The 26,297-nt window shown below is 38.6% G+C and overlaps 1 protein-coding gene across 1 annotated transcript; it reads right to left on the bottom strand.

Annotated features, from left to right (window-relative positions):
• Positions 1-400: 400 nt before the first annotated feature.
• On the bottom strand, positions 401-7,092 carry LOC108465098 (uncharacterized). The gene is made up of 4 exons (XM_017765411.1): positions 6,893-7,092; positions 3,242-3,437; positions 1,557-1,617; positions 401-462 (listed from the first exon to the last, which is right to left on the bottom strand). The coding sequence occupies exons 1-4, from the start codon at positions 7,090-7,092 to the stop codon at positions 401-403; spliced, it is 519 nt and encodes a 172-aa protein (XP_017620900.1).
• Positions 7,093-26,297: the final 19,205 nt, after the last annotated feature.

The following is a 26,297-nucleotide window of genomic DNA, read 5'->3' as shown; positions in this document are numbered from 1 at the left end:
CCTGGCCTAGATGTTATGGTCGAATCTGTAATGTCACATTAGAGTGTTTTTCAAAACCTAATTTCTTGGAAAAATTCGTTCCACATAAAACTTCTTTGGGTTCTTAGCAAAAATTTATGATGTATGTTCATTGTGAAAACTCAAGTTGTTTTATCAAAATATTAATCCTATTAGAATGTTATTACACTTTAAAACAGTGTTCACTGTGGAATCTCTCAAAATGTGTTGCGTAAACGTGGTGTTTTAGAAAACATTTGTTTATATTTTCTTGAAAATCCGAGGTCTACTTCCAACAGATAAAATCAAGTAAATAAATCCCCAAATTAAAATAAAACTTAAAGAGGCCTTATTACATAATGATTAACCCAAAATAAAATCTAATTATAGTATTTAAAGATAACTACGTCGAGTGGCCACCACCAAGTCCTCTGTCGCATCGATCCATCTGTGCCTGGGGATTTCCTGCACAGTTAATAGATGGGTGAGTTTACGAAAACTTAGTGTGTGAATTCCCATAAAAGCATTCAATCAAAGTAAACACAATTCGGGTCTAAGCCCTTTCAGTATCAGTTAGGCCTTAGCCTATTTTAGTAATAGTAGCAGTCTGGACCCGAGCCCATTTCAGTATCAATAGTAGTGGGGCCTAAGCCCAATAACATATCAGTACAGTATGCAAACAGAGAATCCTACCCAATCCATCCTCTACACACCATCTCCGTACCCACCTTACACACTATGTGGGGATAAAATCGACCCACCCATCCCTACACACCAAGTAGCATTGGTTGCGGCACTAAAACAGTATTTGTAGCAGAGCAACCAGTTATAAGCTTATAGCCTTATAGTACACTTCTTCCAAAATCATATATCCCACCCCATGCAATGCAACATAATATAAATGTATATACAGTAAAAATAGCATGCTCAAATAGTCATACATCACATAGGGGTCTATCAGTCATTTTTAAAAATAAAGGTGCAGGTACACTTACTGGCCCAACAGTAGGTCCACAGTCGTCTCGGGCAACCCGTGCACCCTTAATAAACAATAAGTGAAAATGGGCCCACGACCCATATTACAGGCCCATGTGGGTCTACACTCTCGTATAGCCCACATAGCCCAGAAATGGCCTTAGCCATGTGGTTACATAGCCTGGCCGAACATTTAGCACACCTTTGTGCAATTTACCCGTATGGGACCCATAGGCACATTGGGCCCACACGACCTAGTTAGGCCCAAAAGGTCCAATACTATTTTGGTCTATTTGAAAATGCTCATGGCCATCTCATCGACCACACAGCCATGTTTTGTTACACGGCCTGCCACACGGGCGGCCACACGCCCTTATGGAGTCGACAACCCACTTTTCAGCTTTTTGGCTTTTGCTGTTTCACATGTAATGGCAGTGTTACACACACCTGTTATGATGTCATAGCCGAACCACGTCCGAGATCAAAGCACTTATGATTAACCACAACCCCATCATCAGTCAATATTCATGGTTAATCCAAACCCACAGTATTGAAAATACTTTAACCAAAACATCACTACTTACCAATCAAACAATTGTAGCCGCCTCTTGAACCAAAACCACGTATTCTCTCCAATGCTTTAACCTTCACAAAAAACAGTTAACCGACTCATAAGAATCTACGATCCCATATAAAAACATTTAGAACTTAAACACTTACCAATAAAGGAATTATCACTTGTAGGGGAAAAGTAGTCGGCCTAACACCTTGTTATGAAATTGAGCCCCTAGCATCATTCATACAAAAAGAAGTGTTAAATGGATATTTCTCCAAGATAGAAAAAAGAGAAAAACACAACCGTTCAGCTTAAGAGATACCTAAGCCAAACCTTTGAGTGGAAAGCCTAATAAGGTTCAACTACGGAGAACAAACCGTATAACACTTATCAAGAAACCAAGGGAATTTTGGTAGTCCCACCGCAAGAATCGGCCAAGGCACAGAAAAGAGAAGAAGAGAAGGAAGATATTTAGGCCTTGAAAAAGTTTGGCCAAAGCAAGAAGAACGAAAGAAGTTGAAAGAGGGAGAGGAGGAGTAATCGATCAAGAAAGATCAATTGAGAGCAAGGGAGAAGAATCAGTCCACAAGCAAGGCTAAAAATTGAAAAGGGTTTGTGCGAGGAAGGACAAGTGATATTCGACCAAGGAGAAGAATACCAATTGAGAAAAATGGGAGTGAAGGACAAAAATCGGTAAACTAGAGGACTAGAGAGAAGAGTAGAATTGAACTAACAAAAACCGAAAGGTACTCGAAACAAAAAAAGAACCAAAAATTACCAAAACCCGAAATGAATAGCAAGAGAAGCTCCCTAAACTCAAAGCCGAATTCCTACAGTCAAAGTACCTATTCAGCTACAACTCTTCCCCTTTTCAAATCCCACATAATCCTCCTCAAATCACTCCCCCATTATCTCCTTAACTAACAAGTTCAAACTCTACTTAACCAAGCAGAGTTTCAGTCAAACAAAACCTCCTCCCAGGGCCATCAGTAAAACTAATCTCCATATGCACAAGCAGGGACTCGAACCTTAGATCCCTTGCACACTCCACACGCCACTTACCACTTGGCTAGCAGGCTTTTTATGCCATGCTTTACTCACTTTAATTTAAGAGTCCATTAGCTGGAGACAAGGGTTTATTCAAGTAGAAGCAAAATTTTTGCTCAAGCCAAGGCTTGAAGCCATGACTTCTCAAACACTCTCAAAGCCTAAACCACTAAAGCAGGCATACATCCACATCACAAACACACAAAAATAATTTTAACAGGGGTTTTTAGGATTTGGGGTGTTACAATTCTACCTTCTTTAAAAAAAATTTTGGCCTCAAAATTTACCTAGTCAGAATAGGTGAGGGCATTATTGTCGCATCGCCTCCTCGAGTTCCTACGTAGCCTCCTCAGAATTTTGGTTTTTCCAAAGAACTTTCACTAATGGGATTGACTTCCTTCTCAAGACTTTCACCTCTCTATCTAAAATCTGGACTGGTTCCTCCTCGAATGTCAGATTTGGTCTAACTTCAATCCCCTCAATCGGTACCACATGCGTAGGATCAGAGTGGTAGCGTCTCAACATAGAGATATGGAACACATCATGAATCCATTCTAACTCCGGAGGTAACTCTAACTAGTAGGCAACTGGTCTTACTCGTCTTAATATGCAGTAAGGCCCAATAAATCTTGGGCTCAACTTGCCCTTATACCCAAATCTCAATACCTTCTTCCGTGGCGAGACCTTCAGAAAGACAAAATCTCCCACAGAATACTCAGTTTCCTTACGTTTCAGATCCGTATATGACTTCTGTCTGTCAAATGCTGCATTCAATCTATCTCGAATTAATCTCGAATTAACCAACTCAGGGCCCAAAACATGCCGCTCGCCTAACTCTATCCAACACGAAGGAGTGCGACACCTACGACCATAAAGTGCTTTGTAAGGTGCCATCTGTATGCAAGACTATAGCTATTGTTGTAAGCAAACTCTGCTAGCAACAAGTAATTCTCCCAACTGCCTCAGAAGTCAATCACACAACTCCTTAACAAGTCTTCCAGTATCTAAATCACCCTCTTTGACTGACCATCTGTCTAAGGATGGAACGCAGTATTGAAGTCCAACCGAGTACCAAGAGCTTCATGCAACTTCTTCCTGAACAGAGACGTGAAGCGAGAATCTTTATTAGATATTATGGAAACTAGTACCCCATGTAATATCTTGAATACATACAACTTAGCCAGTTTCTGTAACAAATAATCTGTACGAACCAGTATGAAATGGGCAATTTTGGTCAACCGATCCACGATGACCCACACTGAATCTTTCTTAGAAGGCGTTAGGAGTAGCCCACTCACAAAGTCCATAGTTATTGTTTCCCACTTCTACAGCGGAATCTTAACTGGTTAAAGCAACCCAAAAGGCAACTGATGTTTTCCTTTAACTTGTTGGCAAGTCAGACATTGTAACACCCCCAAACCTGGCCTAGACGTTATGACCGGATCTGACGTGCCACATCAAAGCGTTAAAACATTTTTCTATTCTTAGTCCAGAAAATCGTACTTGATGTTCAAAGGATTAATTCATTAAGGGTTAAAGTGAATGGAACCTGTGCACCAAGCAGGAAACCGGAAAAGAGGAGATCAGTCCATCAGACTGCTTAAATACCAAGCTCTTTCGGATCCAATCCTAGACATGCACACTACCATTGCCACACTCTAACATCGTGTATATTTTTAGGTTACCATTGTAATTATGTTCATTTTAAAATAAAACATATTTAAATTTGAAAAATGTTACCATAGCCGAAGCCTTGTTTGTAATCGTGTTACTTTGAAATCAATTTATATTTTTAAAAACAAACCATAGATCTAGCCCATTTTGATAGTTAGTATAAATTAAGTTCATCATAATAAGATACAAATCAAAAACCCAAAGAAAAATAATAAAACGGTCTTATTACATAGTAAAAACCAAATCATCAAAGTAGATGAAAAATGAAGTCCAATTCACCAGAAGAAACCATATTGCAGAACGAGTGGCCACTCCGAATCCCTCGCAGCTCCAAGCCCACTATGGTTGGGGATTACCTGCATGGATGAAAATAGGGGATGAGTTTGGGGAAACTCATGTGTAAAATTAACCCAACCATAGCCCATATCGGTGAACCCACGTAAATGTAATAAATCGGCCTTAGCCCAGAACAGAATATAGAATTAAGCCCATAGGCCCATAACAGATCAGATTAGATATTTCATGTATATGCAAAACCCAACCCATAACCAACCACATGCACCCTTTACCAACCTTTCACCATGTGGGGAGACTACTCAATCCACCCAACCGCTACATGCCTCAGAAATATGCAGCATGGCTGCCAGAACAGATAATGTGACAGAGTCACCAGATACAGCTAATCGTGGCAGAGCCACCAGAACAGAAATATTTGGCAGAGCCACCAGATCAGATAATTGTGGCATAGCCACCAAGACGCTTCCTCCATAATATAACCCATGTCCCCATGCAACAAAGATTCATTCATGGCATACAACATACAGATTTAAATCAACATCCTTTTCAGATAAATTTAACCCTAGGGGCATATCGGTCATTTACACCCAGGGGTATCATGGTAATTTCCATACATAAGGGTATTATAGTAATTTAGCTACTTTTAGGGTTTTCATGCATATCCTAACCATTTACGTACCATCATAACACTTACCGTGCATACTTACCGAATTGGGCCCGTTGGCCCATGAACCCGAGTTTTGGCCTATTAAGCCCAAATTATCAAAATGCACGAAATCATGCGTACTGCAGTTGTTATTTTAGATTACCAAATATACAAACCCAACTATCTTGCGAGCATTCGCACACTCGCGAATTCCCAAAATACCGACTTTTCGGCATTTCGGCTTTCTGGCTTTTGCCAATCTAGTCTATGAGAGGGTGTCAGTTACACACCTATTTTATGACAATTCGTTGAAGAGATCCACGCATGAACTGCCTACAAATAGATTACTAACACGTTAATCTAACTACTAAAACGAACTATAACTAACCCCTTACCACATTCGGCCCAAAGCACTTTGGCACTAGCGAACCTACCTTTGCCGAAACTAGCAATTGTGTTTAGATTCAGTCATTTCCCCTTGTCCAAGCCTTTGATCAGCATCCTCTGAATCGCACTATCATCATAATAAACAATTGTCACAATCCCTTAGAGCCTTAAAGCCCAATCTACAGCCTCCCTAAGCCTTTAGGGATTTCGACTTTTCTAAATCCCGAAATAAAGAATAGATTCAAAAACTTACCACCAGTTTCTTCAGCCAATGATTTCACTTAAGCTCTTATTTGATTCCGATGTAGATCTAACCCTCAAATCTAACAATTCGGCTATGCCCCTAAAATATGGGGTTTTTGGCTTTTAGTACTATGAAGAAGAGATGAGGGTTTTTTTGTAGTGGTTTTGTCGACACAGGTTTGGGGCTCAGAGAAAGAAAGAGTTGATCACAAAGGATGAAGAAAGACGAAAAAGAAATCAATAGGTTTGCTAGGAGAATTCGGTACAGACAATATGAACCTTCGAGTTTTCGGCTTTTGTGATATTCGGCTGAAAGGTTTAAAAATAAAAGAATAAGGAAGTGGTGAAGAGTGAAGTGGTAGAGGAATTGGGCTATGAAGAAAGAAGAGGAGAAGGTAGGTGGAGAGAAAAAACAAACAAAAGAGGAGAAGGAAGGATGGTCAGAGAATCGGCACAACACACCCAAATGCCGAAATTCCCACTACTACAATACCTAGCCGAATTTCCCATGCTAAAGTCCCTTGGCCGGCCACCTCTTGCTCCTTGATCAGCTCCTAGATTTCCTCCCTTATCTTTATCCTTATTCAATCCCCTTTTCACTTTAAACTCTCCCTAACAGAGTTCCCTTTTGAGTTCCATCACCTCTCCTTTTTGTGCACAAAAATAAACACCTTATTTCCTTGTCTTGCGGCTCGAACCTGGGCTCTTCCTACCCTTCTACACGCCAGTTTTATAGCCTTCCTAGTGGCGCCACATGCCACTTTGCCACTTGCTTCCTTATGTCTTATTTTACCCAAATAACATTTAAGACCCCTGTTTACCAGAACCCCATTTTCCCTTATGGATTAAAATTAATTAAACCCCAGACTTTATCCTAAACTTGGGCTTTCTAGAGGCCCACTAACATACTTAGACCTACGCCAAGCAATTAAAACACAGAAATTCCCAAAATTCACCAAAATTAACAGAAGTCCCGAAAATTGGGGCGTTACAACTCTACCCTCCTCAAAGAAATTTTGTCCTCGAAATTTACCTGGTCCAAACAAATGAGGGTATTGCTGTTGCATCGCCTCCTCTGGCTCCCAAATGGCTTCCTCTCTCCATGATTACGCCGAAGCACCTTCACCAATGGGACAGATTTTCTTCTGAGGACCTTAACATCTCGAGCCAGTATCTGCACAGGCTCTTCCTCGAAGGTCAAATCAGTTTGAACGTCGATTTCTGCGACTGGCACGACATGAGCAGGATCAGAATGATAGCGCCGTAACATTGAGACGTGAAACTCATCCTAAATCCTGTCTAGTTCTAGAGGTAATTCCAAATGATAAGCTACTGGGCCTACTCGCTTCAAAACCCGATAAGGCCCAATGAACTGCGGACTCAACTTGCCTTTCTTACCAAACCTTAATATCTTCTTCCAAGGAGAAACCTTCAAGAAGACCATATCCCCTACTGAGTACTCAATCTCCTTACCTTCAAATCTGCATACGATTTTTGCCTATCAGATGCTTCTTTTAAACGATCCCTAATTATTCTGACCTTATCCTCAGCATCAGCCACCAATTCTGGTCCAAAAACTTGTCGCTCCCCTAGCTCCGTCCAGCAACTAGGAGTACGACACCTTCGTTCATACAGTGCTTCATTCGGTGCAATTTGAATACTTGCCTGATAACTGTTAATGTATGCAAATTCTGCCAACGGTAAGTAATCCTCCCAACTACCTCAAAAGTCAATCACGCATCCCCTTAACATGTCCTCCAGAATCTGAATGACCCTTTCTGACTGACCATCAGTTTGGGGATGGAAAGCCTTACTGAAGTTCAACCGCGTCCCCAACGCCTCATGCAACCTTTGCCAAAACCGAGATGTGAATCTGGGATCCCGATCAGAGATAATCAAAACTGGGACTCTATGAAGTCGTACAATCTCCGCCACATACAGCTTGGCTAACTTTTGAAGCGAAAAGTCAGTACGTACTGGTATGAAATGGGCCGATTTGCTCAACCTATCCACAATCACCCATACCGAGTCTTTCTTCGATGGTGTCAACGGCAACCCACTCACAAAGTCCATGGTTACCCTCTCCCACTTCCAAAGTGGTATCTTCACCGGCTGTAACAGTCCAGAAGGTAATTGATGCTCAGCTTTCATTTGTTGGCATGTCAGACATTTTCTTACAAACTCCGTTACTTCTCGCTTAAGTCTAGGCCACCAGTACAACTCTCGCAAGTCGTGATACAACTTATTCCCTCTAGGATGCATGGCACATAGTCCCCCATGAGCTTCCTTCAATATTTTCTACCTTAAATCAAAATCCTTCGGAACACAAATTCTTCCTCGGAAACACAGAACTCCATCACCATTTAAACCGAACTCCGAAGTTCCCCCTTCCTTAACTTGTTGAAAACGAGCGACCAAAGACTCATCTTCCAACTGCTTTTCCTTAATCTGGTCCACCCAGGTTGGCCTTACTTGCAATTCAGCCAACAAACTACCATCATCATATAGACTCAAACGAGCAAACATTGCTCTCAGATCAGATACGGTTCTATGACTCAAAGCATCGGCTACCACATTAGCCTTGCCTAGGTGATACTTGATCGAACAGTCATAATCCTTAAGGAACTCAATCCATCTCCTTTGCCTAAGGTTCAGCTTCTTCTGCGTCAACAAATACCTAAGACTCTTATGGTCTGTGTATATAATACACCTTCCTCTATACAAGTAATGTCTCCAAATCTTAAGTGCAAAAATCACTGCCGCCAACTCCAAATCATAAGTAGGATAGTTCCCCTCCTGAGGCTTAAGCTGCCGTGACGCATATGCAACCACCTTACCCTACTGCATTAACACGCAGCCTAAACCTACACGTGATGCGTCGCTGTACACAGTAAAATCCTTCCCAGACTCCGGCTGAATTAACACAGGTGCTTCAGTCAGAACTTTCTTCAACTTCTCAAAAGCTTCCTGTTGGGTCTCAGTCCATACAAACGGTACCCCTTTCCTTATGAGTTTTGTCAGAGGTGCGGCAATTACCAAAAAACCTTCCATAAACCTTCTGTAGTATCCTACCAATCCTAGGAAACTCTGTATTTCTAACACCGACCTAGGCAGCTTCCACTCCAAAACCGCTTCAATTTTTCGAAGGTCCACCTTAATCCCCTCAGCAGGGACTACATGTCCTAAGAAAGTTACCTCCCGCAACCAAAATTCACACTTGCTAAACTTCACATAAAGTTCCTTCTCCCTTAACACTTGTAGCACTATACGGAGATGCTCATCATGCTTTGCTTCAGTTTTAGAATATACCAGAATATCGTCAATAAAGACGACTACGAACTGATCCAAAAATGGTTGGAACACACGATTCATCAGATCCATAAATGCCGCAGGAGCGTTCGTCAGCCTGAATGGCATAACCAAAAACTCGTAATGACCATACCGAGTCCTGAATGCCGTCTTATGGATATCTGACTCTTTAACCCTTAACTGATGATATCCAGATCGAAGGTCGATCTTAGAAAATATAGAAGCCCCTCTAAGCTGGTCAAATAGATCGTCAATCCTTGGCAGTGGATACTTATTCTTAATTGTCAGTTTGTTCAACTGGAGATAATCAATGCACATCCGCATTGTACCATCCTTCTTCTTCACGAATAGCACCGGTGCTCCCCATGGAGACACGCTTGGCCTAATGAAACCCCTATCCAACAACTCTTGAATTTGTGCCTTTAGCTCCACCAACTCCTTCGGTGCCATTCTATACGGTGCGATAGACACTGGCGCCGTTCCAGGCAACAAGTCGATTCCAAACTCCACTTCTCAGTTTGGAGGCAATCCCGGAAGCTCTTCTGGAAACACATCTTGGAATTCCTTTACAATCCTAACCTTGTCCACTGTCAGCCCTTCCTCTTTCAACTGACTTACAAATGCCAAATAGGCCTCACAACCTTTCCGAATCCACTTTTCGGCCCTCAATGCCGACACCACATTAGACAAATAATCCCTTCGCTCGCCTATCATCATAACCTTCTCACCCTCCGTGGTCCTTAACACCATTCGTTTTGCAGCACAATCCAAAGTCGCCCTATGCTTAACAAGCCAGTCCATTCCCAAGATGAGGTCAAACTCTCCGAACGATAACTCCATCAGATCTCCAGGAAAAACCTTGCCTTCAGTTTCTAAGGGTACATTCCTATACAGTGTGTCTACCCTAACCGAGTGACCCAAAGGACTTAACACAGATACCCCACTCACAATCTTCTCAGAGTGCACACCCAACGACCCAGATATGGCACATGCAACATAGGAATGAGTAGATCGAATATCCACTAAAGCAGTATATGGCATGCCAGAAACCAAGAACGTACCAGTTATGATGTCAGGTGCGTCACCCTCCTCTCGATGACGAGTTGCATATACCAAAGTTGGCTGTCGAGCTTCAGCATTTCTGACACCCCTGCCAGGTGCCCCTCGACCTTGACCATTTCCATTTCCACCCCTACCTTGTCCACGTCCTCTTGATGGTTGTGGTCCACCTCTCATTGGTTGGACAACCCTCTGTATAGCAACCTGAGCCTGCTTCGCACCCTGAGGGCAGTCCGTAACTCTATGTTCCATAGATCCGCATCAAAAACATGCACCGGAACGTTTCCTACACTCGCCCAAATGTACCTTACCATAGTCTCCACAGATTGGTGGTCTAACCACATTCATCGGCACTGCTTGCACTGGTTCCTCCACCCTTGCTCTCTTAACATTCCTATTAGCACCACTCGAGGGTCCTGAATCCCTTCAAAAATGGTTTCGATCCTTCTCCCGATTCTGCTTTTCAGCCCGCTTAACCTTCTCTGCTATCTTTGCCTTCTCCACCAAGACCGCAAAGTCTCGCTCCTTCTGTAGAGCAATCAACACCCTCAGGTCATCCCTAAGACCATCCTCGAAGTGCACACTTCGCTCATATTCCGTAGTAACTATGCCCACGGCATACCGGCTCAACCTCAGAAACTCGGCCTCGTACTCGGCAACTGTCTTACCTCCTTGCACCAGATTCAAGAATTCCTTCCTGCGAGCGTCCACATAACTTACCCCAACATACTTGTGTAACACCCCGTACCCGAGACCGTTGCCGGAGTCGAACACGAGGTATTTACGGACTTATTTCATTTATTCTCACAAATTAAAAAATTTTCCGCATAAGTCGGCTAAGCTGCGTCACTATTACCTTAAAAATCATATCTTGAGTTCCAAAACTCGAAAACTAGTTTCGTAAATTTTACCTGAAACTAGACTCATATATCCATCTACAAATTTTTTTTCTAGAATTTTTGGTCTAGCCAATTAGTAGAGTTTATTAGTTAAAGTCTCCCCTGTTTCAGGGTTTGACTGCTCTGACCTTCATGCATTACGACTTATATATCTTCCTGTACAGGGCTTCATTACTTATGCCGTTTGTTACTAACAAAACTAGACGCAAAAAGGAATCTATACATATATGGCATGACCTCTAATTATCTCTGGTTAATTTATAGTGAATTTCCAAAGTCAGATTAGGGGATCCAGAAATCACTCTGGCCCTGTTCCACGAAAACTTAAATATCTCCTAAAATACGACTCATATGATCGTTTTGTTTCTTCCATATGAAACTATATTCATCAAGGTCCGATTACATAATTTATTCACTATTTAATTCCATTCCTACTATTTTTAGTGATTTTTCAAATCCACACCACTATTGCTGTCCGCATCTGTTTTTAAGGTGAACTTTACCTATTTCATGGTTTTCCATGAATCAACTAGAATTTGTCATACAAAGCACCAAAATGATCATGATTAACCATTCCAATGGCTAATCGTTACCAAACATTCCATACCTCTCAATGAACAACATACAAAACGATTTTTAATGCTATGCTCAAAGTATATATATAAGCCATTTTCGCATGGCTATCCAAATTTATACAAAACCAAAGGGTACATGACCAACAACAAAAAGGGTAGTCCTATACATGCCATTTTCAAAGTTCAACCAAAAGTGTACCAAAAGGGCTTTGACAGTGTGGACGACTTCGACTTCAACAATCCCGAGTCCGATAGCTGACGAACCAAAATCTATAAAACAGAGAATCAAAGAAACGGAGTAAGCATTTAATGCTTAGTAAGTTTTGAGCAATGAAATCATGCACAACTGAAGTATAGCATTCATACGACTAAACGAATAATTTCATATACACATATTCTCAGAATCATACCTACTTCACATTTCCAACCCTTATATTCATACATAAGGAATCAACCTAACTAAAAGCCGGAAGCTTGTTAATCGATTGAGCAAATACTATTTAGAAGGAATCAATTATCTCAATGCACATACGAAACATACCTCATCGTTGGGATTTTACGGCGTATTAATTGAAATTATTACAGCAAGATCGCTCATTCCCAAACCCAAGTATCTTTGGGATTTAGCCGGATATAACCAATCGACAAGGCCTTGGTCTTAGCCGGATATGGTCACTAGCATAAATGCCTTCGGACTTAGCCCGGATATAGTCGCTAGCACAAATGCCTTGGTCTTAGCAGGATATAGCAACTTCGCACAAATGCCTTGGATCTTAGTGGGATATAGTCACTAGCATAAAAGCCTTGGGACTTAGCCGGATATCATTCAATAACCATGCACATATATCAATAAATCATGACACAACCATATTTCATTTTCATTACCCAAAGCTCAAACACAAGACACTTATCACACTTACTAATTTCGGCTCAATAGCCACACACAAACAGCATGATTTGGTTTGCTTTATGACATGATCTCTATGCACATACGACTACCCATCATACGTATAGACTACTTAACTCAACATATAATTCAAGTAGAATCATTATATCACCGTATATTTGTTATGATTATACGTCATGACTTAATCAAATCGAAAACTAAGTTTCATTACTCGAAAACTTACCTCGGATGTTGTCGAACGATTTCGACGACTATTCGATCACTTTTTCCTTCCCTTTATCGGATTTAGTTCCCCTTTGCTCTTGAGCTTAATTTAACAAATAAATTGATTTAATCATTTGAACATCAAAAAGAGAAACTCAAGGTACTTAAACCATATATAATTAGACATTAGAGTCACATATATATGAAATCATGAATCAACTCATCATATTAGCCCACACTCTCTTTTAGCCGATTATCTAAGCCAAGATAAAAGCATCAATATGCTTGCCTCTAACCGAATACATGCAACACCAATCTACCTCATGTGGCCGAATATGCATGTCTATGTTGAGGCCAATTCTATACTTAATACATTCTACAAATATGGTTACTTGTATTGACTAAATACCATTTTGTTTCAAGTTCAAAACTCACTAATACCCATATATACACTAGCAATCAAATACTAACATTTGTACTTCACCTTAATAGCTAGCTTAGCAAACCTTAATTTAACATATAATTGTTCATAACACAATTAAAGCATCCTCTCCATTCCATCAACTCAAAACACATACATTAACCTAATATCAATTAACTAAGCACTTTAACAATTTTTCTTTAATCGCACATTCATTAAGCAATGACAAAGACAATTTAACAAACCTTAAATTCAACTTATAACAACATATACTCAATATTCAAAGCATTTAACATCACTTCATCATGCTTTTACATCATGGCCGAATGCTCCTTTTAACCCACTTACCCTCACAAAGCATGAATTTCATCATCCAACTTGCAAGCTTACAATCCCATGAATTTTAACCTTATAATATCTATCCAACCCTCACTCATTAGCTTCTATCATCAATCTCAAGCAACACTAAATAAAATATACATCGTGGGTCTAAGGTAGAACCAAGAAAGGAACTCATAAATATCAAGATGTAAGCAACTACCATTGTTCATCTAGATTTAGCATGAAACAACAACCATCACCCTTATTAATCTCCATAGCCGAAAACCTTACTCATTCCACACTCAAAGTTTCAACATGGGTTACAAAAATAACTTGATAGCTCACTCCATATCAACTAAAATTTCAAGAACTAGTATAAACTTTCTTACCTTAATATTGACCTAGGATAACCGAATGCTTCATTCCCTTCTCCCTCTTTTCATTTCGGCCAAGAAGAACAACATGAGAACTCTTTCTCTTTTTTTCTTCAAGTCACGGCAATGGGGGGTAAAGGCGGAACAACTTTGGTTTCATCACCCTCCTTTTCATTACTTAATTACTAACCCTTTATTTTATTCTTTCTAACATAACACACTAACACAACATGTTCACAACATGTTTCACCCCATAGCATGGCCGACCACTAGCTCAAATTTTGGGTAATTTGACATGCAAACCCATCATTTTCATAACATGCATTAATAAGCCACTTTACATTTGCCTAGCACATTTCTAAATTTTCTCACATAAGTCCTATTTAATAAAATTCATTTACAATTAACAAAATTCAAACATGAAATTTTCACACATGCATATATACGTATAATAAGCATCAACTATGACGGTTAATTATTTTTATGACTCAGTTTAGTGGTCCCGAAACCACTTTCTGACTAGGGTCAATTTAGGGCTGTCACAACTTGCCTTTAAAGGCCTTCTTAAATAGTTCCTAAGTTACCCTATCAGTTGGGGTTCCTTCTCTCACAGTGAGCCACCACTGGTAAGCCTCGTCCCGTAGCAACGATACGGCTCCCTTCAGTTTCTACTCCATAGAGCAATCCAAGTCATCCATAATTCGTTCCGTGGCCTCCAGCCAATATTCTGCCACATTCGGGGCGATACCTGACACACCCCTAAAGATCTCCGCTCCGTTGGCCCGGAGTCGTTCAGAAATGGATCCCCAAACTCCGTTGCTCGTACTTACCCCGGCAACCCTTTCTAGAACACGAAGCATTGCCTGCGATAGGGCGTCATCCCCGGCACCACGATCATGAGACTCCACTTCCGTTGCCGACGGTACCGGTGCATCTGCCGCCGGCATATGTCCCGAAGACGAAGATACCACTCGAGCCCTTCCTCGGCCACGTCCACGGCCTCTTCCACGAGTGGCTCTTGTACTCATATCGTATTATTTGTTTACAAATTTTATGCATTAATAACATTCCAATGTTTATTACAGATGTCTTATGAATCGACAGTATTTCAGAGATTGTTTTCGTAGAAACAGAAGTCTAGCAACAGTTTCAGTCTCTCATCAAATTTTCCTATGGTCTTAGTATCATTCTATCTAGAGTATCCTAGTAGAGTTTCAGTACCGATGGATAATCCAAAAAAATATTCAGAGAATTTCAGAATGATACTTACAGGCTTGCGCCGAAGATTCGGAATGCCACCTTCAGAAGATCCAAATTTTAAAAACTGAGAATTTCTTTCAAAATTTTTTTTGAAAATCTTTGTTTTTGTAAACCCATTCCACAGCCGAGTGGTTGCAACTTGGCTCTGATACCACTAATTGTAACACCCCCAAACCCTGCCTAGACGTTATGACCGGATCCGACGTGACACATCAAAGCGTTAACACATTTTTCCATTCTTAGTCTAGAAAATCGTACTTGATGTTCAAAGGATTAATTCATTAAGGGTTAAAGTGAATGGAAGTTGTGTACCAGGTAGGAAACCGGAAAAGAGGAGGTGAGTCTATCGGACTGCTTAAGTACCAAGCTCTTTCGGATCCAATCCTAGACATGCACACCACCATTGCCACACTCTAACATTGCGTATATTTTTAGGTTACCATTGTAATTATGTTCATTTTAAAACAAAACATATTTAAATTTGAAAAATGTTACCATAGCAGAAGCCTTGTTTGTAGTCGTGTTACTTTGAAATCAATTTATGTTTTTGAAAACGAACCCTAGATCTAGCCCATTTTGATAGTTACTATAAATTAAGTTCATCATAATAAGATATAAATCAAAAACCCAAAGAAAAATAATAAAGCGGCCTTATTACATAGTAAAAACCAAATCATCAAAGTAGATGAAAAATGAAGTCCAATTCACCAGAAGAAAACCATATTGCAGAACGAGTGGCCACTCCGAATCCCTCGTAGCTCCAAGCCCACTATGGTTGGGGATTACCTGCATGGATGAAAACAAGGGATGAGTTTGGGGAAACTCAGTGTGTAAAATTAACCCAACCATAGCCCATATCAGCTCAACCCACAGAAACAGAATAAATCGGCCTCGGCCTTAGCCCAGAACAGAATACACAATTAAGCCCATAGGCTCATAACAGATCATATCAGATATTTCATGTATATGCAAAACCCAACCCATAACCAACCACATGCAGCCCTTACTAACCTTTCACCATGTGGGGAGACTACTCAACCCACCCAACCGCTACACGCCTCAGAAATATACAGCATGGCTGCCAGAACAGATAATGTAAAAGAGTCACTAGATACAGATAATCGTGGTAGAACCACCAGAATAGAAATATGTGGCAGAGCCACTAGATCAGATAATTGTGGCATAGCCACCAAGACGCTTCCTCCATAATATAACCCATGTCCCCATGCAACAAAGATTCATTCATGGCATACAACATACATATTTAAATCAATATGCTTTTCAGACAAAATTAACCCTAGGGGCATATCGGTCATTTACACCCAGGGGTATCATGGTAATTTCCATACATAAGGGTATTATAGTAATTTAGCTACTTTTAGGGTTTTCATGCATATTCTAACCATTTACGTACCATCATAACACTTACCGCGCATACTTATCAAATTCGGCCCGTTGGCCCATAAACCCGATTTTTGGCCCATTAAGCCCAAATTTTCAAAATGCACGAAATCACGCGTACTGCAGTTTGTTACTTTAGATTACCAAATATACAAACCCAACTATCTTGTGAGCATTCGCACACTCTCAAATTCCCAAAATACCGACTTTTCGGCATTTCGGCTTTTTGGCTTTTGCCAATCCAGTCTATGAGAGGGTGTCAGCTACACACCTGTTTTATGACAATTCGATGACGAGATCCACGCACGAACTGCCTACAAATAGATTACTAACACGTTAATCTAACTACTAAAATGAACTATAACTAACCCCTTACCACATTCGGCCCAAAGCACTTTGGCACTAGCGAACCTACCTTTGCCGAAACTAGTGATTGTGTTTAGATTCAGTCGTTTCCCCTTGTCCAAGCCTTTGATCAATAGCTTCTGAATTGCACTATCATCATAATAAACAATTGTCACAATCCCTTAGAGCCTTAAAGCCCAATCGACAGCCTCTCTAAGCCTTTAGGGATTTCGGCTTTTCTAAATCCCGAAATAAAGAATAGATTCGAAAACTTACCACCAGTTTCTTCAGCCAACGATTTCACTTAAGCTCTTATTTGATTCCGATGTAGATCTAACCCTCAAATCCTAGCAGAAGTCGATCCTTTAATGATCTAAGAATTCGGCTATGCCCCTAAAATATGGGGTTTTCAGCTTTTAGTATAGTGAAGAAGAGATGAGGGTTTTTTTTGTAGTGGTTTTGTCGATTGAGGTTTGGGGCTCAGAGAAAGAAAGATTTGATCACAAAGGATGAAGAAATACAAAAAAGAAATCAATAGGTTTGCTAGGAGAATTCAGCATAGACAATATGAACCTTCGGGTTTTCGGCTTTTGTGATATTCGGCTGAAAGGCTTAAAAATAAAAGAATAAGGAAGTGGTGAATAGTAAAATGGTAAAGGAATTCGGCTATGAAGAAAGAAGAGGAGAAGGTAGGTGGAGAGAAAAAATAAACAAAAGAGGAGAAGGAATGATGGTCAGAGAATCGGCACAACACACCCAAATGCCGAAATTCCCACTACTACAATACCTAGCCAAATTTCCCATGCTAAAGTCCCTTGGCCGGCCACCTCTTGCTCCTTGATCAGCTCCTAGATTTCCTCCATTATCTTTAACCTTATTCAATCCCCTTTTCATCTTAAACTCTCCCTAACAGAGTTCCCCCTTGAGTTCTATCACCTCGCCTTTTTGTGCAAAAAAATAAACACCTTATTTGCTTGTCTTGTGGCTCGAACCTGGGCTCTTCCTACCCTTCTACACGCCACTTTTATAGCCTTCCCAGTGCCGCCACATGCCACTTTTCCACTTGCTTCCTTATGTCTTATTTTACCCAAAAAACATTTAAGACCCCTGTTAACCAGAACCCTATTTTCCCTTATGGATTAAAATTAATTAAACCTCAAACTTAATCTTAAACTTGGGCTTTCTAGAGGCCCACTAACATACTTAGACCTACGCCAAGTAGTTAAAACAAAAAAATTCCCAAAATTCACCAAAATTAACAGAAGTCCCGAAAATTGGGGCGTTACAAACATTTCTTCACAAAGTCGGTAACCTCACCCTTAAGACCTGGCCATCAATATATCTCACGAAGATCTCTGGACATTTTATTTCCACCGGGTGCATAGCATAGGGGACTATGCGCCTCTCGCAGTATAGCCTGCCTCAAATCAGTATCCTTAGGTACACAAATTTTACCTCAGAAACAAAGTACCCCTTCACTTTTCAGCCCAAAATCCATAGTATTACCATTTTTTATCTGATAGTACTGAAGACCCAATGACTTATCTTCCAATTGTTTATTCTTAATCTGCTCAATCCACACTGGTTTAACTTGGAGCTCCGCCAAGAAGCTACCATCATGAAATAAGCTAAGACGAGTAAACATTGATTTCAGATTGGTAATAGCCCTGCAGCTCAGCGAGTCGACCACCACATTAGCCTTACTAGGGTGGTATACAATTGAAAAGTCATAATTCTTAAGCAGCTCAATCCATCTACACTGCCTAAGATTTAACTCCCTTTGAGTGAGGAGGTACTTGAGGCTCTTGAGATTCGTGTAAATGATACACTTTTCACCATATAGGTAATGCCTCCAAATTTTCAATGCGAATACCACTGCGGCCAGCTCCAAGTCATGCATCAGATAATTCTTCTCACGCGTTTTAAGCTGGCGAGATGCATAAGCTACCACCTTACCCTTTTTTATCAACACACAACCCAAACCAACATGTGATGCATCGCTGAAGACAGTAAATTCTTTCCCAAACTCTAGCTGAATCGAGACAAATACCTTAGTCAGAACTTTCTTGAGCTTCTCAAAGCTCTATTGCTGTGCATTAGTCTAGTTAAATGGTACACCTTTACGTAGCAGCTTAGTTAAGGGTGCGACAATCAGTGAGAACCCTTCTAAAAATCTTTGATAGTGCCCAGCCAGTCCCAGAAAACTACGAATTTTTGACACAGTCTTAGGCTTCTTCCAATCTAAAATAGCCTCAACTTTATGAGGATCAACCCTAATTCTCTCAATAGAAACCACATGACCAAGAAATGTTACCCCACGTAACTAGAATTCACACTTGGTGAACTTGGCATATAGTTGTTTCTACCTCAAGATTTGCAGAACTACCTGAAGATGTTCATGCAATGACAGAAAAAAAATGTGCAAGTGTACACAATCGCAACAAGTAATAAAGTGACAAGTAAATGTCGAGTTATCGTACCCACAGGGACTGTAAAAAGAATTATTTATGAAAATATTTGTAAAACACTTTAGCGAGGTAAAAATAATTTGATTTTAAAAGATGGTTAAAAACTATTTAAAAACTAAGTAAATAATTAAAATGAAACAAAAGAGTTCCGGTGCACGATTTCAAATAAGATTTAATCAATGTAACATACTTGTGTATGAAAAAGTATATAATTTTTTGTGTTTCCACACCCCCAAACTTAATTCATTGCTCGTCCCGATTAATGCACAAATTTTGAAAAGAATTTCTCGGAAACACCTTTGGAAAATTCCTTTAGAATAAATTTTTTCTCAAAATTATGGATAGAAAATACTTATGCTCAAAAACAAGAAATCTGATAATTATGCTAACTTAAGTATACATATTGTTCAAATTAAATTCAACAACTTATTATAATAGCAAAATTTAGACTTAATGCTTTTGTAACAAGACATGTTAACCCTTACCAATTTTATTTTTATTCTTTTATTCAAGACTAAGTTGCAATCATTAAGCTTAACTTATGCCTTCATAAGTTGATCGTAGCAATTTCCCTCCACTAATGTAGGTAGCATGAGAACTTTGAATTAATAGGTCTTTATCAAGGTTGTAACGTGGCTAGGCTAGGGGTAGGTGAAAGATGGATAAATTTGGTTTAAAAACCCTAGACTCAGCCTCAATCGAAGCTTCAGAGTTTTTACCTTCGATACACCAACTTGACTTTTATATGCTCTTTTGTACATCTCTTTCAAATACATTTGCTCTCTCTCTATTTTTTTTTACACGAGCACTTACTTTGTGTACTGAAATTCTCGAGCAATTGATACCTCTTTTCAACTCCCCCAAACTTATTTTCGAAGTACATCTTGAATATTACTGAGTCCAGTGTTTGGGACAATTTTAAGATCATTAAGCAAAAAGTAACTGCTAATTATTGTAAGGGTTGAAATAAAATTAGGCCATATAGTCTCAAAATTGGGCTTCAAAGGATAAAATTTTATCATGGTGGGCTTGAAAGGCTCAAACGGTCCAACAACAGTTGCCTAAATCATTTCCAACGTTCCATGCTCCCTAGGATTTCGCCTTAAGAAACTACTAAGTCAATTTTAAAGACTTAAACTTTCATGCATACCTAACTTTCCTAAAGACTAAAAATTTTATGGTACGAATTTGCATGCTCTATTAAAAAATACATTCATGTCATTATTAAGCTAACATAATAATTTATTGAAATAATAGAACTTTATTCATACTCAAATTGACCATACTTAACAAAAATCAAATTTTTGAACAAAATATCCTAATCATAATTTAAAAGAAGAATTTTATTCTGAGTGAAAATAATTCAAATTTTCGGTCCCCCCAACTTAAAATGAACAATGTCCTCATTGTTTAAAGTGAACAGATATTATACACCAGGTAGGATTTTAGAAAAGAGGAGGTGAGTCAATTTGACTACTTAAATACCAAGCTCTTTCTAAATCCAATCCTAGACATGTATATATCTATTGCCACACTTTATACTTTGTGACTTGCTCACATTTTATTAGTGATTTCCCTCTCTTGTTTTATTATGCACTAATAAAAAATAAAAAATAAAAGATTCCTTGTAACACCCCCATAACCCGTATCCGTCGTCAGAGAGGGCTATGAAGAGTTACCAATCCAAAACACTACATTTGTACATTCACATATAATTTCATTAGCAATTATATGCATAGTCAAACACAATCAAAGATCGAAATTCAGACTTATACCGACATTCAAAAGTTTCCATATTCGCATGGCTTATAGACAACAATATCTCAAAATATCATTCACTTAAGTCTATTCTATACATGCCATACTAGCTCCAAAACATAGTAGTACCAAAATGATAGATAATGTGGCGAGTTGCTAACGATCCCTCCCCGAGCAGATGACTAAAGTCAACAATCTATAAAATAGAGAAATGTAACAAATGGAGTAAGCTTTCATAAGCTTAGTACGTTTTAAGCAATGCAAACGAATAAACTCAATTATACATCAATTATTCAATTTCTCAAGAGGCCATTTTCTAAATATATTGTCATTTGGTCGAATATACATAAGCACATAATGCACATTTAGCATTCTTATTTCACTTAATCTGAATTCATATAGCATAAATAAATCAAATACTTTCGCATACTTTCACACCTTGACCCAATGCATCATGATCGTAGATATAGAAATAACATTTATTCACATATGTATCACATTATACACTTATGATTCAATTCAAATCATACTCACATATAAGTACATAATACGTACCTGGCCAACTTAACGTATTGAATGTATTCATTTGTCGTTCTAACACGAGGTATCTTAGTCTTAGACTTTTATCAAATCACCGGCATTCAGCTTGCTAGGTTTTAAACCCAAATTCATTCACCGGTATTTCGCATGCTAGGCTCGAAGCTCGATATCATTTCGCCGGCATTATAGCCTGCTAGCATTTGGTTGAGAGCCCAACGGCGCTGTCCCGAGCACGGGAGCAGGTGCTACACTCTATACATCATCAGCTACCGCTCGATCGGGATCGAAATTCATTACTATACGAAAAACACGTTTCAATTGTCAAAAATCATCACACTATCATATTAACACTTTATGGCATGTACAGCTAGACTCACACGCGCTACATTAGTCCTACAATCGACTAAACCATAGCTCTGATACCAATAAAATGTAACACCCCTATAACCCGTATCCGTCGTCGGAGAGGGCTATGAAAAGTTACCAATCCAAAACACTACATTTGTACATTCACATATACAAAATTTCATTAGTAATTATATGCATAGTCAAACACAATCAAAGATCAAAATTCAGACTTATACCGACATTCAAAAGTTGCCATATTCGCATGGCTTATGTACAACAACATCTCAAAATATCATTCACTTAAGTCTATTCTATACATGCCATACTAGCTCCAAAACATAGTAGTACCAAAATGATAGATAATGTGATGAGCTGCTGATGATCCCTCCCCGAGCAGGTGACTGAAGTCAACAATCTATAAAACAGGGAAACGTCACAAACGGAGTAAGCTTTCATAAGCTTAGTAAGTTTTAAGCAATGCAAACGAATAAACTCAATTATACATCAATTATTCAAATTCTCAAGAGGCCATTTTCTAAATATATTGTTATTTGGCCGAATATACACAAGCACATAATGCACATTTAGCATTCTTATTTCACTTAATCTGAATTCATATAGCATAAATAAATCAAATGCTTTCGCATACTTTCACACGTTGACCAAATGCATCATGATCGTAGATATAAATATAACATTTATTCACATATGTATCACATTATACACTTATGATTCAATTCAAATCATACTCACATATAAGTACATAATACGTACCTGGCCAACTTAACGTATTGAATGTATTCATTTGTCGTTCTAACATGAGGTATCTTAGTCTTAGACTTTTATCAAATCACTGGCATTCAGCTTGCTAAGTTTTAAACCCAAATTCATTCACCGGTATTTCGCATGCTAGGCTCGAAGCCCGATATCATTTCACCGGCATTATAGCTTGCTAGGCTCGAAGGCCCAAATAGTATCTCACCGGCATTATAGCCTGCTAGGCTCAAAGGCCCGAATAGCACTGTACGATATTCAAATCAACAAGTTTCATATAACACAATCACACCAAATTAGGTACGAGCATCATTCGAATATATCATCCTACATTTTCATTCACTTGTACTTCATTTCATCACTCACATTTATCATTTGATAGATTACACATAATATCTTACTCATATTTATCTAACACTATCATTTGATCATAAAATCATATCACATTTTACTTCCATTACAATTGCCATTCGGCCATATACATATATACAAGTAATACTTAATTCTCATAATCTGTCATGTCATTATCGAATATTATTTATATTTAACTTCTTAAAAGTTACCTCAAATATTTTCGAACAGTCTCGAATCGGCTATTCAACTACTTTCTCTTTTCCTCTGTCCAACCTTGGTTCTCTATGCTCTTGAGCTAATTCAAAAAAAATTTAACTTATTAAAGTCCCATCATGCTAGCTTATGGCCGAATATGACAAAAAATTTAATAGGTCATATAGCTACTTTTAGCTCAAATACAAAATGGTCATACACATTTTTAATCACATTAAGCAATTTAATACAATTAATTTAACATTTCCTCATGTACACCGTTATGACTGAATACATATATCAAATAAGTAACTTGCCTTAACACATAACTCACATAGCCAAAGTACATATAACCCTAATGACCGAATATGTACATTACCAAAATTCCTATGACTTAACCTAAAACCTTCATAGTCGGATATTCATTGTATACTTGGTTCACATACACAAACACAAAACTCATATGGCTTATCATATTTTCATATACATATCTTTACCATATAGCCGAATATATATATATAGCTCATCAAATAGGTATTTATTTACGTTTCCCTTTTAACACATATCGATCAACTAGTCCATGCATTAGCCTTTGGCGTATTCGGTCATTAAAGCAATAACCTATTTAACATTCAAGCATTTTAGACCAAAATTTCTCCCAAGGCCGAATTCATCTACAACCTTTAATACTTATACAAAGTTTATATTTTAAATAATTTATACACACACCATTAACCTAGTATCAATTATCTAAGTACTTTAACAATTTTCTTTAACTATGAAACTCATTCGGCAATGATAAGGACAAATTTAACAAGCTTTAAATTCAACTTATAATTGTGCATATCTCATCAAAGCATCCACACGAATTTATTATCTAATCATCCATAGCGGAATACACATATTTCTTTCATTCATTCTCAACAAAATTTTATCAAGCTTAAATCTCCATTCGATCATTTTAAAATACAAACATTACTCAAATGTTATCTAAGTTCACATTCGGCAACTGCACATACACACAAGCTGATTTTCCCTATCATCTAAACCACCTATATGAACATTTAACTAGCTCAAACTTCACCTATCTACCATTACTCATAAAAAGAACATGAAACAACAACCATTTCCTTCAATTCAATTCATGACCGAATGCTCACAACACAAAAATTTTCAAAATTTAAACATGGGTTAACTAAGCAATGCTTTAACCATGCTAATTTCGCAAGAATATCAAGACAATACATGGAAAATACCTTTGAATCATGTAGTAAATGACCGAATGTTGCTTGAGCTTTTTCCTCTCCTAATTTTAGCTATGAAGAACAAAGATGAACAAGCTTTGTCCTTTTCCTCATTTTGTTATTTTATTTATCTTTATTTTATAATAATAAAGCCATTAAATTTTATAATGCTAATTTAAAATGCATATATTGTTTATCATCATCATTATGGCCGGCTACGACAAATTAAAGTGGGAAATTTGACATGCAGGTCCACCTATTTTAAACCAAAAAATATCTGGCCACTACAAATTAACCTATCACATTTTCAAAATTTCTCACATAAGTCCTATTTAATAATTTCACATACAAATGACAAAATCAAAGCATGAAATTTTCACACATGCACTTTCACATACAATAAGCATAGAGTATAACATTTAATTATTTTTGTGACTCGATTTTGTGGTCCCGAAACTACTTTTCGACTAGGGTCAAATTAGGGAAACTCTCCCCCCTAACGAATTTTCGTCCCCGAAAATCTTACCAACGAAAAGGTTAGGATAACGTTCTTTCATCGAGTCCTCTGGCTCCCAAGTTACTTCTTCAACCCCGTGTTTGAGCCATAGTACTTTCACTAATGAGATTTTCTTATTTCGTAATTCTTTTAATTCACGAGCCAAAATATGAACTGGTTCCTCTTCATAACTCAAATCAGACTGAATTTCAGTCTCTGATGGATTAATCACATGAGAAGGATCGGATCTGTACCGACGGAGCATCGAAACATGAAAAACGTCGTGAATTTTTTCAACTTCAGGTGGCAAAAGTAGTCTATAAGCAACTGGCCCAATCCGTTCTATAATTTCGTATGGTCCGATAAATCTCGAGCTCAATTTGCCTTTACGGCCAAATCTGAGTACCTTTTTCCATGGTGAATGTGACAGCCCTAAAGTGACCCTAGTCGGGAAGCGGTTTCGGGACCGCTAAACCGAGTCACCAAATTATGTGAACATGATATTTATGGTCTAAAATATGTGATTATGAATGTGTGAAAGTTTTAGGCTTCGATTTAGTAAATTGCATGCAAATGTAGTCAAAAGGACTTATGTGAGAAAATTTAGAAATGTGCTAGGCAAATGTAAAGTGGCCTAATAATGCATGTTGTAGAAATGGTGGGTTTGCATGTCAAATTGCCCAATATTTGAGCTAATGGCCGGCCATGCTATGAGTGGAAACATGTCACAAACATGTTATGTAGTGATGTATGTTAGGAACAATAAAATAATGAGTATGGGTAATAAAGAAATGGAAAAACGAAAAAAAAAAAGTGTGTGGTTGCCCCTCCTCCATTGTCGTGAATAGAAGAAAGAAAAAGAAAAAAAAATGTGTCCATCCTTTTTTTCATTCTTCTTGACCGAAAATTCAAAGGAAAGAAGGGAGGAAATGTTGAAGAGATTCGGCCATGCTTGTAGCTAGGTGAAGGTAAGTTTAATGTTGTGCCATGAGATTCATGCATGTTTTTTTTGTTAGCTTGAGTTCTAACTAGCCCATGGTTCAAATCTTTACTATGTCATGGAGATGATATTCGGCTAAGGTGGATTTGTGTTGATGTTAATTGCATACTAACGGTGAAGCTTGTAATGATGCATGTGATGGTGGATTGATGACTCTTGAATCTCCTTTTTAGCATCCTTGAGTGAGACATTAAGTTCTTTGTTTAAGCATGACCAAAATCGAAAT

Source organism: Gossypium arboreum, chromosome 10, assembly GCF_025698485.1.
Source record: "Gossypium arboreum isolate Shixiya-1 chromosome 10, ASM2569848v2, whole genome shotgun sequence".
NCBI classification, from domain to species: Eukaryota; Viridiplantae; Streptophyta; class Magnoliopsida; order Malvales; family Malvaceae; genus Gossypium; species Gossypium arboreum.
Note: the sequence above shows the minus strand (reverse complement) of the source record. Positions and strands in the feature narration are given on the sequence as shown.